The sequence below is a fragment of the Anolis carolinensis genome, chromosome 2 (genome assembly GCF_035594765.1).
Source record: "Anolis carolinensis isolate JA03-04 chromosome 2, rAnoCar3.1.pri, whole genome shotgun sequence".
In the NCBI taxonomy this organism is placed as follows: Eukaryota; Metazoa; Chordata; class Lepidosauria; order Squamata; family Dactyloidae; genus Anolis; species Anolis carolinensis.
Genome location: NC_085842.1, coordinates 137,182,929 through 137,199,355, shown reverse-complemented (window position 1 = coordinate 137,199,355; position 16,427 = coordinate 137,182,929). Strand labels below are relative to the sequence as shown.

The 16,427-nt window shown below is 39.2% G+C and overlaps 1 protein-coding gene across 1 annotated transcript; it reads left to right on the top strand.

The window, feature by feature from the left end:
- Nucleotides 1–289: 289 nt before the first annotated feature.
- st6galnac1 (ST6 N-acetylgalactosaminide alpha-2,6-sialyltransferase 1) lies at nt 290–14,960 on the top strand (the record flags this gene model as incomplete). The annotated part of the gene is made up of 8 exons (XM_062969377.1): nt 290–1,000; nt 2,790–2,958; nt 3,678–3,852; nt 4,922–5,060; nt 6,045–6,148; nt 8,423–8,512; nt 11,333–11,432; nt 14,342–14,960. Coding segments are annotated over 8 exons (1,659 nt in total), but the record flags the coding sequence as incomplete, so codon positions are not given.
- Between the last annotated feature and the right edge of the window lie 1,467 nt (nt 14,961–16,427).

The following is a 16,427-nucleotide window of genomic DNA, read 5'->3' as shown; positions in this document are numbered from 1 at the left end:
GGAGGCATCTATGAACAATGCCGGCTCTTCGGCTTAGAAATAGAGATGAGCACCAACCCCCAGAGTTGGACACGACTGGACTTAATGTCAGGGGAAAACCTTTACCTTTACCTATTTAAATGCAGGTTCAGTTTTTAATGCATAAAATCTCACATTCACTGCACATTGAGTATAACTAGATCTTGCTTATAAACCATATCCAATAGATCCAAGATTTTGTCAAGTGAAAGAAATTGTCCAGTAAACTACCTATTTGCACTATCCTGTATAAAAATATATTAAATGTAATTATGTGTTTTCTCAACTACCTTTCAGCCCGTTTTCTTATTTTCATTGTGCCACCGGAGTGCCACAAGTGGACATCCAAAAGGCTATCCTGGCACCCATAACTGCCAATAGAGAGACACCAGCATTTTCAGATCCGATACTGGGGCCAGACAGCTCTCAGCTGGAGCAAAATGCTATTAAGAGATTCGGAGACATCAAATTACATTTTCAGAATACTCCATTCAAAGGTTCAACAAAACCAGACGAGAAGCAAACCAGGAATAAGAATATAATCTCAGTAACCACTAGAAATGTAGCTGAAGTCAAGTTATGGTCCACCCCAAATAAGAATAAAGAGAAAAATAAAAGTACAATGCCAAAACACCATGGAAAGAAGCAAGCATTCAGTTCAAAGCAGACTGTGAAGAAGGATGCAACCACAACATACGATGTACTGCAACTTCAAGGAGGAAACATCACAACACCCCCCAATACAAACCAAACCAAGAAGAAACAAACCAGAGAAACAAACACAAGTGAAATACACTCTGCCAAAGTTGAGCCATTTTCTGCTGTCATGGGTCACAATGCATCTACTACTGAAATTCAACAGACCACACATCTAATTCATCCAACAGTTCCCAAAAATAGGTTTAAAGCATCTGACTTCAAATCTCAGCCCCATTGGGATTTTGAAGACGAGTATCTCCTAGACAATGCAGTCACACAATCAGTAAGTAGTTATATAGCATCACGTGGCCATAAATCTTATGAAGGTATTGCTGCTTCTATAGATATCACAAAGATAATGATAGCTTACTATAACACTTCAATTGTTTCTATCATCTAGGAATTAATGTAAAGTGCACCTTTGACTGCTATTCCTTTTGGATTTTTTAAAAATTGTCATAGTTAATATTGGTATTTGTTCTTCTGCACAGAGGCTAGCTTTGTTGTTTGTTTTGGTTTTTTTTCCAAAATGCAGCAGCACATTGCTTGGTGCCATTTGTCACATTGGGACCAGAGCAAATCAATACTCCCTCCCCAATGTTTTAAGTGGACTTAATGCCCTGAAAGAACCAGCTCCCATCTGATCTTGGAAGTTAAACAAGGTCAGCCTTTGTTAGTGAGTGGGTGAGAGACCACTATGGACCTCATCACACTTACCTTTTTAATGTCCTAGGACACTAAAGTGACAGTCCAGTGATGAATGGTCACACTGCCCATCACATATCATCACTGGACTTCCTGTTGAAGCCCCACTCCCAACCGGAGTGGAAGTATCATAGGACACTTCCCTCCTAATATGAGAAGGCATTTCAGCACTGCTTCTCCCGTGTGATGAGGGCAATGCTGCTACTTGGGAGCGGCACACAAGACAACAGAGTCTCCATACATCCCTGCTATTTTGTCATGGAGGCTGGCAAAATGGCATGGTGGGGGGTCATCCATGTGATGAGGTTACAAGTAATAACGGCTACTGTAGGCTATATTTCAGAGGAAGGCAGTGGCAAGCTACCTCTGAGTATCCCTTGCCATAAGAAAATCCTATGAAATTTATGGGGTCACCATAGATAAACATGTGACATGAAAGCACATAAAACAACAACAAATGTTTTGTGTGACATTATTAGGTCCTCTAAAGAATTGCCCGAGCAAATATAGGGACATAGGCTGAAATCATCTTTTTTTGGTATAACTACAGTGGTGGCAATGTAATGGTAGAGGAAGCAGGGTTACAAGTGGTGTGACTTCAACTGAAGCTACCTCTCCACTGCTGCTTTGTTGGTAACTGCTGTCAAGTTGTCTGTGGCTTATGGCAACCCCATGAATGAGACACCTTCAAGTCACCTTACCACCAACAGCTGAGGTCTTGCACTGCTGCTGTGCTTCAATAAATTAAAAAGAGACATACTGATGTAAGTGATGCTGATGAATATACAGCACAATTCTAATTTTTATAATCCTCAGTATGCCACTGCATGTGCTTCTTGTGTTTATATCTCAGCTGCAAGGTATAATATTGTTTATTTAAGTTGGGTAGTAAAAGGTAAAGGTTTTCCCCTGACGTTAAGTCCAGTGGGGGGTTGGTGCTCATCTTCATTTCTAAGCTGAAGAGCCAGCATTGTCCATAGATACCTCCAAGGTCATGTGGCCGGCATGACTACATGGAGCGTCAGGTATAACACTGAATGTATAGAGCAGTGGTTCTCAACCTGTGGGTCCCCAGGTGTTTTGACCTTCAACTCCCAGAAATCCTAACAGCTGGTAAACTGGCTGGGATTTCTAGGAGTTGTAGGCCAAAACACCTGGGGACCCACAGGTTGAGAGCCACTGGTACAGAGCTTTGTTTTCACCCAACAGCTCAACTTAGATGTGTCGTTCAGAACAAGACCAAATCTGGCAACAGAAATACTGACACAAGAGCCAAACCCTGTGGCAGGAACACACTGATGTTTAGACAGATTTTGTTCCCTGAAAATATACTTCCTAACTTCATTTCCCTCTCTCTATGTTTCAAGAGCTGCCCAGATTCCTTGCGGGTCAAAGCTGTCAGATCTGATTGGCTAAAGGACGTTTTCCTGCCCAACATCACTCTGTTCATGGACAGGAGCCATTTCAGTAACAGTGAATGGGAGCGTATGGAACATTTCAAACCACCTTATGGTTTCATGCAGCTAAACTATTCACGTGAGCAACTCTTCCAAGGGGGAGGCAGACATGGGCCAAAAGAAAAGTCTTTGCTCTTTGGAGCAAAAAATGTAAGGTTTTGTATTTGGGTCCCTTGGAATTGTTTTTTAAGATATGAGAGGCTCAGCACTGGTAGGCGGGCTTTTAATAATTTTGCCTATTTGCAAGGAAAGGGCAAATTATTTTTCCGAGCCATTGCCATTCAAACTAACTTAAATATGGAGACGCTGATATATACAACATGTATTTAGAAGTGCCCTCCACATAGCTTGCTTTCAAGTAAGTGTGCGTAGCCTGGACTGAAGGCAACTTTGGTATTTGTGGGAGGATTATACCTGTCTTAATATTTTTAGTGTTTGACCATTTAGTACACTCCTGATTGATCATATCTAGCAAGGCTTAGTTATATAGGAGTCTACTCTTGGCGATCTTGCCAATCATGGTGGGCTAGGAGTGGGCTCAGCAATTCTAGTCTAGTCCTAGGTACAGCTTCAGTCCTCTTGCCTCTCACCACCCGGCTAGAGTCCGTGCTTATATTATTGGTGACGACTAGCATTAAGCATTATTGAACATTCAAGGCCCACCTTCTGGACAAGATAGCAAGTTTAATGTTTTTGGGTTGAGTTTCACTCCTGTATATTATTACTATTTTGTTTCTCTCTTAAACCAACTTTTTTTACTTGCCAGTCATCTATAATGAATAACATTTGTCTTCACAGTGGTGAAAGAAGTCATAACTCTGCTTCCTCCTAAACCTTACTACCAAATTCTTTGGGCTCACAACAGCAGTAACCAGACTTCCCGATGTATCACCTGTGCGGTTGTAGGGAATGGCGGGATCTTGAACAACTCAAAAATGGGCCAGGAGATTGACTCTCATGACTATGTGTTCCGGTAAGAGGGACTTCCCTCATGTATATTTCTTTCCTCTCTAATTATGCTACCCTTCCTAAAAACACTACAAGGAAGCTTAGAAACTTTACTGTTAAACAGAAGAATTCAGATTTTTTTTAAAAAAATATTCAGCAATAATCTAAACATCATAAAACAGTGAGAAAAACAAGTCTGTCTATTACAAACATAATCAGTAGAATATAAACCTGTAATTAGCATAGCATCTCAATAGCAGAAAACTATCTTGGATCATAATAGCTGATAGCAGGGAGGAAAGTTTAGTTTAATAGAGATGCCTGACATCTTTAGTGAAATGTGAAGCTTCAAATATAAGTTCTAAATTCTTAGTCACATAATAGGCACAGGCTGGATTCTTCAAACATATTTCTTTTTTCTCCCTTCAGAATCAATGCTTTAACAACAGTATTTGTGCTCTAAACATTCGAGAATTTCCTCAGTTCCTGTGCATTTTATATTGTAGTTGTATTTGGACTATTCCTCAAATGGCAAAGTACAATTTGGCCCCAACAACCAAGGGGAATCACCCCTGGCTTGGGTACCTGAAACCGTGGATAACAGCAAACCTTATATTTTGACTATAGTTGGGTGGAAGTATAACACAGAATTGCACTGGAGAACCTAGAAAGGCCCATAAACACTTAAGGGAGGGATTTTTTGTGTGCATAGATAAGTGAAACCATAGATATTAAGTGTGTGGGTGAAGGGATCATACTGCCTAACAAGTATTCATTACATTTTCACTCTTGACATCTGTAGGAAGGCTGTGATTCTGCCTGAATTTTATTGTTCTGGTTTGTAGAAAACTGAATCATACTGATTCATACACACTTTAATTTTTGTAACTCCTCTCCTCTAGAAATTTGACAAAGTTCCATCTTGAGTTGATTATATTACAGCAGCCAGAAAAATTCATCTAGCCCAACAAGCTCCCTCAATTTATTTCACTTCAAAATGTTGGGAAGGATGGATTGTGAGGCTGGATTTGTCAATCAGTTTCATGGTATTCCCCCAAACTTAAGTTGTAATTCAATGTGGTTTCTTGGGCCAGAGTGAGCGGGGCCATGATGAAGGGCTATGAGGAAGATGTGGGAACAAAAACATCCTTCTATGGATTCACAGCTTACTCTGTAATGGCTTCTCTTGTGTCACTGCGGAACCGTGGATTCAAGAAGATCCCCATGGGAGAGGTAAGGGAAGTTATGTGTTTCCGCCCTGTGGGACGCACAACAGCTTTAGGGACTGATTCAGATGAGGTGAAAGCTAGAAAATCAATGCACTACCACAAACTCCACAGTATTAATTTTCCTTGTTCCTCACTCCTCTGAAGTGGGAAGATCTTACTGCAAGTTTCCCAGTACCTTATTCACGTTGGCCCTCAGAAGTGTAAATCCTCAAGGATAATGGGACCATTTTGAAAAGAAAAAAAAAGAAAAAAACAAAGCAGAGTGACGGCTAGAAAGAAAACTGAAGAGTGGCCTGTATTATTCATTCAAAATAAAAGAAAGGACTTCAGCAGCTGTTGGTTGCTATCTGGTTGCATGAGAGGTCACACCTGCTGAAATTCCCTCTTCTACATAATCATTAAATATACAAGACATATTTCCCGTTTTCATTTTGCTATTTCTAAACAGTGAAATTATAGAGAAATAATGTTGGCTGCTCTCAATGATTATTATCCCAGCTTTAGTTTCTAAGGCATTGATGCTCACAGCTTGAGGAGCTGATGCTTAAAATCTAAGCAGGAGGTCCTCATGCTATGAGGATTAATGATCTAGTGGCACTGGGCTTGGCAACAGAAGGCTTTTTGCCTCCAGTGAATGTTTTTGACACCAAACAATGTCCAGTTGGTAAAATCCTGGGGCAACACAGTAGCAACAACGTACCTGCTTTATGCTGATTAAGCATGGTCTGGACCATTGCCATATGCTTAAAGTACCATTCCAATGTTTTAGCTGTGTTCCATTTCTATTATTGCTTTGCCCCTGTCCAGCTGATCGAAAAGCTGAGGTTGGTTGGCCATCATTTATGTAAACGAGGCCTGGAGCAGGATATGGATTTTGTTTGGCCAGCATAAGACTGCCCAGTCTTACCCAGTCATCAGATGCGATCTGGCAATGTTTTCTTTCCATCTGTTATGCCCTCTACCAGCATATGTGTGACATGTTTCCTAGGAGATCAAGTACCTTCATTTCCTGGAAGGCGAAAGAGATTATGAATGGCTGAAAGCTCTTCTACTGAATGTGGAAGTCAGGAAGGGATTTCTGGACCAATACGGGTGAGAGATGCTCTACTTTTTGAGCTCTTTTCAGAACCATGTTTCTTCAGCTTTCTGCAATTTCACAGAAACCTCTGTGGCAACCTCTCTATGCCAGGGCTTCTAAAACCTTTTCCACTTGCTGCAACCCCTTTGTGCCCAAGAATATTTACACGACCCCAGATATATACATATATAAAATGGGTATAAATATCAAACTTTTATTAAAAATAAATAAGCATTTGCAAAGCTTGCTAAAAAGACCAATTTCCCTTTTTTGGAGTACATCCGAAGCATTTTCTGCAGAATCCACTGTAAACATTGCACATTGTTACTAACAGATTTGTGTAAATGGGTGGTACTCAGAAATCTTTTACTGTTGTCCAATTTCTGTGTGTGATCCCAACATTGAGTTAAAAGGGCCCCGTTTGGGGTTTGGACTCACAATTTAAGAAGCTGTGGCCTGTGCTTAGGACACCTCTACCTAATGAGACCCTAACTCAGGGCCATCTTAACAGCATTATAAGCTCCCAGACACTGGTTCCTGCTGACACAACCACTCACGGGAGTAAAAGTATAAATTATTGAGAAAATAAATATATATTTCTTTGTACCTCCAACAAAATTAGTGTTCTGATTTTTTTTTTAAAAAAAACACATGCTGTATAACAAACATTAATATAATTGAAGGAATAGTGCTAGTGGCTGAAATTGTACTTGGATGTTAACTTTGGAAGTTTGCTCATTTTCTCTTTGTCCTATGCAGCTCATTTCACCTTCTGTAGTCCACTCAAAACATTTCATTTCATTTCTGCTTAAAGGGTTCTTTATGAATTTCACCAACACATAATAAGTCTACAGTTTCTTTTTTTCTCACTTCACTTTCTTACATTTCCTCTAAATCTTCACTACACAAATACAATTTTTTGAACACAAACAGTGGAGATTCTGCTTGCAATACTGGAAATGCACAACATAAGCAATAGTTGTCCAGAGTCATTCATTGTCTCCTGCAGATCTGTTACAATATTCTGTTTCTTTTATTGCACACAATAAAACAGTAAAATTTCTCTTGCGGATGCAAAGATGACAACTCTCTACTACAAGTTGTAATTTTTCTCCTTCTACTGAGTTAGTGGGAGATTTGCATGTTGAGGCAGGTGATTGTTTACAGATAACCTGAGTTTTATTGAGTCTGAGTTGATATTTTTATATGCATATGTGTTTTATTTTATTGTATTTTATATTGTGCTTCATTTTGATATTTGTTTTTGGTCACTTGTGCTATCTGTAAGCCGCCCCGGGTCCCTTCGGGGAAATGGTGGCAGGATATAGGAATAAAATAATAATAATAATAATAATAATAATAATAATAATAATTATTATTATTATTATTATTATTATTATTATTATTGGAAAATTAGTGTTAGCTCATGGGCCCCCCAGGCAACTGCATAGCATGCCCATACATTAAGACAGCATTTCTCTAACTACAAGCCATTGATCAGAATTATCTTCTTGACTCTTTCATTGATGGGGAACATACAACATTGGGTGCATCTACACTAGAATTAATGCTATGGAATCCTGGGAGTTTTAGCCTGATGAGATACCAGCACTCTTGCAAAGAAGACTAAACAGCTTATAAAACTACAACTCTCATGATTCTATAGCCTTGAACCATGGCAGGTAAAGTGGTATCAAACTGCATTAAATCTACAGTTTTGATGCATGAATTGTCTCCTAGCCTATTGGAAACTTAAAAAACCCATGTTCATGGTGATGCAATGCTTACTTACCACATCATTACACTGGGACAAATTTCCCCTTTGAAGCACTTTGTGGACGGGGCCTGCCGAACACCATCACATGACACTCAGCAGGTGTTAAGTCACCTGTCAACTTGTGGCAATCCCATGAATTGCATAGGGGTTTCTTAGGCAAGTCATTTCTTTCTTCTGAAATATACCCTACATCACCTTGTTTTTGTCGGTCTTCCATCCAAGTATTAACCCAGTGGTTCTCAAACTGTGGGTCCCCAGATGTTTTTGGCCTACAACTCCCAGAAATCCCAGCCAGTTTACCAGCTATTAGGATTTCTGGGATTTGAAGGCCAAAACATCTGGGGACCCACAGGTTGAGAACCACTGTATTCACCAGAGTTGACCCTGCTTAGCTTCCAAAATCAAACAGAATCTGGTGCATTTAGGATATTTATGCTAGCATAACTTGCAGAGCAAGCCAGTTGCACATTTCATATGCTTTCCCTAAAGGTATTTCTGTTTCCTTTCTTAGGCCAAGGCCTCGGGATGTATTCAGTCCCAATTTCAAGCTGGATAAGTATTTTGTCATTCATCCAGATTTTATCAGATACATGAAAAATAGGTAACTGCAAAATGTATGTAAATTACCTTCAAACATTAGAAATATGTGTGCCTTCAAGTTGTATCTGACCTATGGTGACCTTATCACAGGGTTTTAAACTCCTATTCTCCAGAGCTGTAGTAGTGTGCTCAACTCACAACAACACACTGGCTCCAAAGCACAGAACTGCTATTGGCAATGCTAATGTTCATTTGTGTGTGTGTGTGTGTGTGTGGAGAAACTGAGAGGGAAAGGAGTTACTGGTCTTATTTATGCCTTGACTTTTTCCCATCTTAAGAACCTGAGGCAGCTCTAGAACATAGAGAGACGTGGGCCTTCCGTGTCCATCAGGATCTGATTCCGGTACTCCTTGTGGACATTAAAACTCATATTTGCTCAAACCCTGTTACATACCATACCATACTAAAATGGTGTCCCTTATATAATAATGGCAATGCCAGTGTTTGATTTTCAACATCTGTTTTACTATATTCAAGCAATAGGTGGTTGAATCTGTAGGTGCTGAATTAGTCAACCGCAAAACAAAATATACCTAAGAACAATTATATAATAACAATATTTTAAAACAATTAGCTATCATAATAAAAACAACACTAATTTTAAAGCAACTAATACAGACCCAAGGGGAATAAAATAACTGCATAATGGCATAATATGGCTCCTGGCCCTAAGTAATTGTGTCAGTCTTTAGGAGGCACAACTTCTTTGTCCATATTGCTGCAATGGCAGTAGATGGTGTGTCTTCCAGAATGGTCTCGTCTGCAATTTTGAAACACAAGAACCTCTTTAGAGAGTGAGTGTAGCAATTTTAAAGATAAACACTCACTGTAATGTTTATCATAATGCAATGGCAATATCCCATAGAATTCTAGTATCTGAACTTTGGTTAGAGGCACCAGAGGAGCTCCCAGACTGAGGATTATAACTGCATCTCCCTCAACTAAAAATTCAAAGTTTCCAGAGGGTTTTGTCATAACAGTTCAAGTGGAATCATAGCGCTATGATCTGCCGTGTAAAGTGACCCTCAAAAGTGGGAGGTGTCATGAAAAAGAGGACCTGATCTAATAATAAATAATAATAACTTTTCTAGCCCATTCTGTCTCCCTAAAGGGACTCAGGGTGGCATACAAAAACAAAAACAAATTTGAAAATAAAACAGCAGTATACAAACAATTAAAAGCAAACCATTAAAATTCACACTAACACAGTAATCATTAAAACAATAGATGATAGGTTCCATAAATAGCATAATAGATTGATAAAATGGCTGCTCTGCAAACTATGCTTCACTGTGAGAGTCATGGGCAAGCTTGTGTCTCAAGGACAGATGAAAAGGTAAGCTGAGGCCCTTGGAGCAATATATGGGTTTGTAATAATGCCAGTATTCTACTTGTTTCTGGCTTTTTAAAAAGGACTCTGCAGGTAGGAGGCTAGACTATGAGAACCAAGACCCCCAAAGACCTAGTGCCTCATCACACTGGATCATGAATCCACTTTAAATCCGGTTTCTGCCTCCTACAGAATTCTGGGGTTTGTAGTCTGGTGAGGCTCAGGACCTGTTTGGTTGAGCTGTTTAAAGCCCCCTCCCTAAAGTGGTTTTAAAGTGGCTTTAAAGTGGATTCAAACTCTAGTGTGATGAAGTCCCTAGTGAGGCTACAGATAAGGAATCTGAGACTTGGCATTCTTGCTGTAAAGCACTGTGGCCACATGGGGGCAAAGCTAAACATTACATGGATGTTTCCTTTTGACATGTATTCTGTGGAAACAGGCACTTCCAAGGGAATTTGCCTAATCCCTTTCCTCAGCATTTCTCTCTTGAAAATGGTGCATCATTTTCTTAACCAATGCTGAAACCAGAAAGGCGAGCTTACTTGGGGTGGCGGCATGGGGAGGACTATTCACAAGGCAGAAATTGTTCAGCACAATTTGTGTTAATGCACTCTTTTAGCAGATCTTACCTACAAAGACCTGTTTGGCTGTCAAATCGCACTACCTGGGGAAGTTAAAGTTTTGAAGCGTGCATACAGCACCCATTTTATATTAAACCATTTTCCAAAGGGCAGATACATTCATCTGTTGCAACAAAAACAAAAATCTCTTGGCATCTTAACGAATAATACATTTCATTTGGCATAAACTATAGTCTGTAGAAGGGGCTTACATCTTTAGGATTTTCTCAAAGCCCATTATTTTTTTCCATTTACCAAAGAGCTTGGATATTTTGATTTGAACCTTAAAGCACTGTTTCGGTGGTAGCGGCTGACTCCTAAAACTAGAAATACTGCAAGAGTTCTGTGAAGATACCTGAATATGGCCTTTAAGAGAGTCCAGTGAGATTCAGTGAATTTGTATTAATGTTTTCACATTTTAAAAAGTGAATTTTAAATTATCCCCTTATACCAGAAAATTGCCATTGTTATGATAGGCAGCACAGGTCTCTTGTCCCATGAATACTCCTGAGCATTAGACAAAGATGAATAGAATTGAGATTTAGGTATCAATATTTTAACAGTGTAATCTATTCTAAGCTCTGGGTTCCTTCCTTCAAGTGATACACAACCTGCTTCCTCCTTAGCATTTAAATGATTTTGGCAAATAAATTTTCAGATAATATCATTGTATGTGTTCAATGTATGTGTACCTTCTGTGCTTGCTCTTGTTTCTTTTAGACATACATACTATATATTTTGCCTCCCAGCGCAGCATGTTCTCTGCATTTCTTTCTTCTTTTCTTTTTTGTGTGTTCATTGGACCTTTCTATTGAACTGATAATCTCATGAAATATTTGGAAAATACAATGCATATTATTATCCTTTGCAGGTTTTTAAAATCCAAAAATCTAGACAAATCCTACTGGAAAATCTATAGACCCACAACCGGTGCCTTCCTTTTGTTAACTGCACTCCATCTTTGTGACAAGGTAAAAATGTCCTGACCTTCCAGATATTTTGGCTGCAGCTATCAGCAGTCCTGTCCCTCATGGCCAGTGGTGAGAGACTGGGAGATTCCGCTTTTCATCTGTGGTTGAAGGAAAATCAGTGCATGATTTGAAATGAGGTGTTGGAGGAGAATTCTACAGAAACTGCAGATTGCAAAAAGTCAAATAAGTGAGTCCTAGAGCAAATTAGAGCCTCAGGTGGCTCAGTGTGTTAAAGCGCTGAGCTGCTGAACTTGCAGACCGAAAGGTCTCAGGTTCAAATCCGGGGAGCAGAGTGAGTGCCTGCTGTTAGCTCCAGCCTCTGCCAACCTAGCAGTTCGAAAACATGCAAATGTGAGTAGATCAATAGGTACTGCTCTGGTAGGAAGGTAATGGCGTTCCATGCAGTCATGCTGGCCGCATGACCTTGGAGGTGTTTACGGACAACGCCAGCTCTTCGGCTTAGAAATGGAGATGAGCACCAATCCTCAGAGTCAGACATGACTGGACTTAACGTCAGGGGAAACCTTTACCTTTACCTTTTAGAGCAAAATAATCCTTAACTCTCCCTACAGAAGCCAAGATGCCTAAACTGAGACTAAGTTGGCCATATCATGAGAGGACATGATCACTAGAAAAGACAGTCATCCTTGGTTAGGTAGAAAGTAGTACAAAGAGAGGGAGACTACATTTTAGACCAGAGCTTTCCAAACTGTGTGTCGGGACACACTAGTGTGTCGTCTGTAGTCCATAGGTGTGTTGCATGAAAAATGCCCTCCCACTGGAAGAAACCCCCAAAGGGCATCCAATCCAACCCCCTTAAGCCAGGAAGGAATGTACAATCAAAGCATCATTGAATTGCCATCCAGCCTCCATTTAATAACCTCCAGAGAGGTTTAATCACGATAGAAGTGCGGGTGCTGTTCAAATGTAGGTACTGTTAAAACGTTTATAATTTGCACAATTTGTTGATTGATTTGTAGTAATTACCACTAAAATGAATAAGTTTCTAATTAAGAAAAGACAATCTGTTGACTGTCAACTGTAGTACATCAGAAGTATAAAGGGAAAACATTCCAAACCTCATTTATAAAGTAAAAATTATATGAAACGTATATATAATATATATATATATTATATGTTATTATATATTTTGCATGAAACTCTTATAAGGAGTTGGTTTAACCTCTGGCTTGCTAGTAAAACTGAATTACCATGTTGTGAAAGGATGCATGTTAAAAAAAACATGTCACCATCATGTGGTGACATGTCTAAAGGCAAAAACATTTGGAGAAAATATTTAGAATACCACTTCAGGTGAATATGGAGTTGATGTTGATGGGAATACTAAGAAACAATCAGATCAATGTAAAATATCAATATTTATTCAAAGCTATGATTCTTGCAGGGAAGGCCATAATAGCTTGAGGTTGGAAAGATGAAAAAAATGGAGTATGGTAAATTGGAACAATTATTTGTTTGATCAGGTCCAATCAGAAATTATTGCAAACGTAGCTTGAGAGGATAAGAAGGAAGATAAAATGAGGAAAATTAAAGAGAAACAGTCAATATATTTGGAATAGGTAAAAAGAAGCAAAGCCAATGTAAATATTGTACACAGATGGGAAAAGCTGGGCTTATGGATGGAGTTAAAGTTCTAATGGAAATTGTGGCATGGGTTTGGAGTGGGGGGAAGGGAAGAGGGAGGGGAGGGAGGGGAAAAGAGTGAATAGAACGATGATATATTAGATAAGTGAATAGATAATACAGAATGGAATAAGGTAGAGAAATGTGGTAATAGATAAACAATGTATATGTATGTATTCAATGTGCAAATTTACTCAAAATACAAAATATAAGATAATATAAATGAAAATATATATTTTTAAAACCATCATGAAAAGTTTGGAAAGCTCTGTTTTAGACTCAAACAAGGAAGCCACAGTCTTGCATCTGCAAGACCAAGGCTGGCATTCTGGTCACAGTGTGATTTGGAGGCCTCTCATCCCTAGGGTTGAAGTTGACTTGACAACAGTTAGCAAGTTCAAAGTATCTGAAGGCTCAAATATTTCCCATCCCGGATGAAGGGCTGATCTACTTTTTAGGGAAGTGGTTCTCAAACTGTGGGTCCCTAGATGTTTTGACCTTCAACTCCCAGAAATCCTAACAGCTGGTAAACTGGTTGTAGGCCAAAACACTGGGGACCCACAGGTTGAGAACCACTGGTTTAGGGAAAGGGAAACATTCAACCTACAGGAAAGTGCTAGGTTAGCTGCCAACTCCTCAGGGCACTTTGCTTTGGCTTTACTATTCTACCTGAAGCGAGATGGATGGCAGAAATGAGCTTCCTGATAAGGCGTTTTTCTCCCCAACTGTATAATCTCCAGATCCTCTCTCCCTAAGTTTACACATGCCTCTTTCTTCTTACAACCTGTTATTTCATTCTTTTCCTAACTGATTACAAAGAAATCCACACTGTCCAAAATAGAAATAAAGTACCCAGGAGGCAGACTGAATAAATAAATATTGTGTATCTTCTGATATGCTGTGTAACTTAGTCCAGCTACAACACTTTTTGTTTTTGTAATGGCAAATAGTTGTCTCATAAGCCCCCTTCTCCATTATTTAAGCCCCATTAAGTGTGCCATTACCATATGTCCTCATTTTATAAGTCTCATCTACATATTGTAATTTATTAAGGTATTTTTAAAGTTAAAAAAGTGAAAGATATATCTGATGATGCTGGGGCTTCTTTGGACATTGAGGAAAGGGGGCTTTTGGTAAGGGTGGATCATCCTTTCCCCATTTGTCTTCTGTCCTCCAATTACATTTGCCCTCAAGTCTTCTTTTCAGCATTCCTTTCTGCAGCCAATGTAGACCCTTTTCTAATCACATTTCTTTGCCTTCCTCAGGTAAGTGCATATGGGTACATCACAGAAGGCTACCAAAAGTATTCCGATCACTATTATGATAAGCAATGGAAGCGCTTGATCTTCTACACCAACCATGACTTTGATCTGGAACGGAAGGTGTGGAAAAGGCTTCATGATGAACAGATCATGAAACTCTACCAGCGATCCTGACAAGAGACAGAGCCTTGACTGTAGCCCCCTACCCCTGGGACAGGAACTTTGGAGACAGGGATCTTATCTGGATCCAAGCCATATTTTTATTGCTACAGAGTAACTCCTTGGACCTAAAGACTTTGTATCTATAGAATTAACTTCTCCAAGACATCAACACCATTGGATATATTATTTCCACTTGCAAAATGCAGGATTCTGCCATGTGAACTTGCAGAACTTAGCCAGAATTAAATATTTTCTGAAACCCATTTGATTTCAACAAGCTGAGTCAGACCATTTGATCGATCACTGCAGTACTCACTGTGTTGGTTCACCTTTCTAAAGCTTTGGACAAAGATTCTTCCCACTTTAGCTATCTGAGTTTCTGTGGTTTGAACTCTGTGTATGGAAAACATATGTTCTCTATAATAGGCCTGTAAGTCATGATTCACACACACACACACACACACACACACACACTGTAGTAGTAATAGCAGCAGAAACATCAGTAATGGTAGCATTTCCTTTTGCAGTGCCATATTTGTTTGATTTTAATTTTTCAATGCCATAATTTGTCACTCATTTGGCTGAAGCAAAGTGATTGTTGATGTGATAAATTTGAGCAATTGGTAAGCTATTAAATCTTACAAAGTACTACACACAATGAAAGAACAAGAAGTTTGTATTTGGTATCCATGTCCCAGCTTTCCAACTCAGGAATTTACATCTGTAACCTTGACCTGTGAGAAGATTATAGCACTTACTCAGAATTGTGTTAACCTAGAAAGAAGTCACTGAAGAACAACAAGCTGCACGTGAATCACACACAACCTCTGAACCTCTTGGGTAACTATTTTTGTAGCAGTCTAGTGTTTTAGTGGATTAGTTTGCTGATATTTCTTTAAAAAATGGATGTCCGCAGTGAGGGGTGAGAGGGAGGAACAATGTCATTGTAAATTCCAAGACCTACCTGTGAGAAGCAATTGCACACCATGATCACTTGATCTGAATGTTGCCATTAATCAGGTTAATGCGTTTGAAATTTAATAGTAAAAGTTAATGGGAACCTGCTGGCATTATTACCTTGACAATCAGAGAAAAAATACAAAATCAGGTGAAGTTTATGAACAATCCCTTTTGGCTTTGTCTGCCCTGGAAGAGGAGCCATTTATTCTTACAAAAGATGTTCATCTTATCTTTTTTATTAGTTATCAGCCAGGATTCCCAAATATTCTGTTTTGAGTAATCTAGGAAATGAATAATACATTTTAAGTAACTGTAAATGATAATACAATGGAAGGTGAGTCCTTCAGGATTGTCTCTTAGTACTTGCAGCTTCATCTGGATAAGTACTTAACCTCAGAAGCCCTTCAAAATTTGCATCCATTTAGAGAAAATATAGGAACAAAAAGGGTCTTTGTGGACTGAGTCAATCGTTCTTGTCATGTGCCTTCAACCCATTTCTGACTTTTGGTGATCCTAAGGTAAACCTATCATGGAGTTGTCATGGCAGACTATTCACAGGGGGTTTGCCCTTGCCTTACTCTGAGGTTGAGAGAGTGACACTTGCTCAAGGTCATCCAAGATTTTAAAGAATCTTCATAGAAATGGAATTTGGATATCATCATTCTGGAAGATGCCAACCCAGAAGATATTGGATGCCTTGGCCCACTTTGTGGGCCATGGGAGCCATAATTCATTAGGTCTGGTCCACATTAACTACGTCCCTTGCAGAACACATTTTTTATTCTTTATGTGTTTCAGATGATACCTGAAACCTGGAGGAATTGATGCCATTGCTTTTTTCTCTCCCAACAATCTAGAGAAAGAACCTATTCATCTGGAATTTTTTAGTCCTCTGAATTGTTGTAAAAGAAATAAACCATAATACTTGCTTGTCTTGGATGTCATATTGAACAACCAATAGACTTAA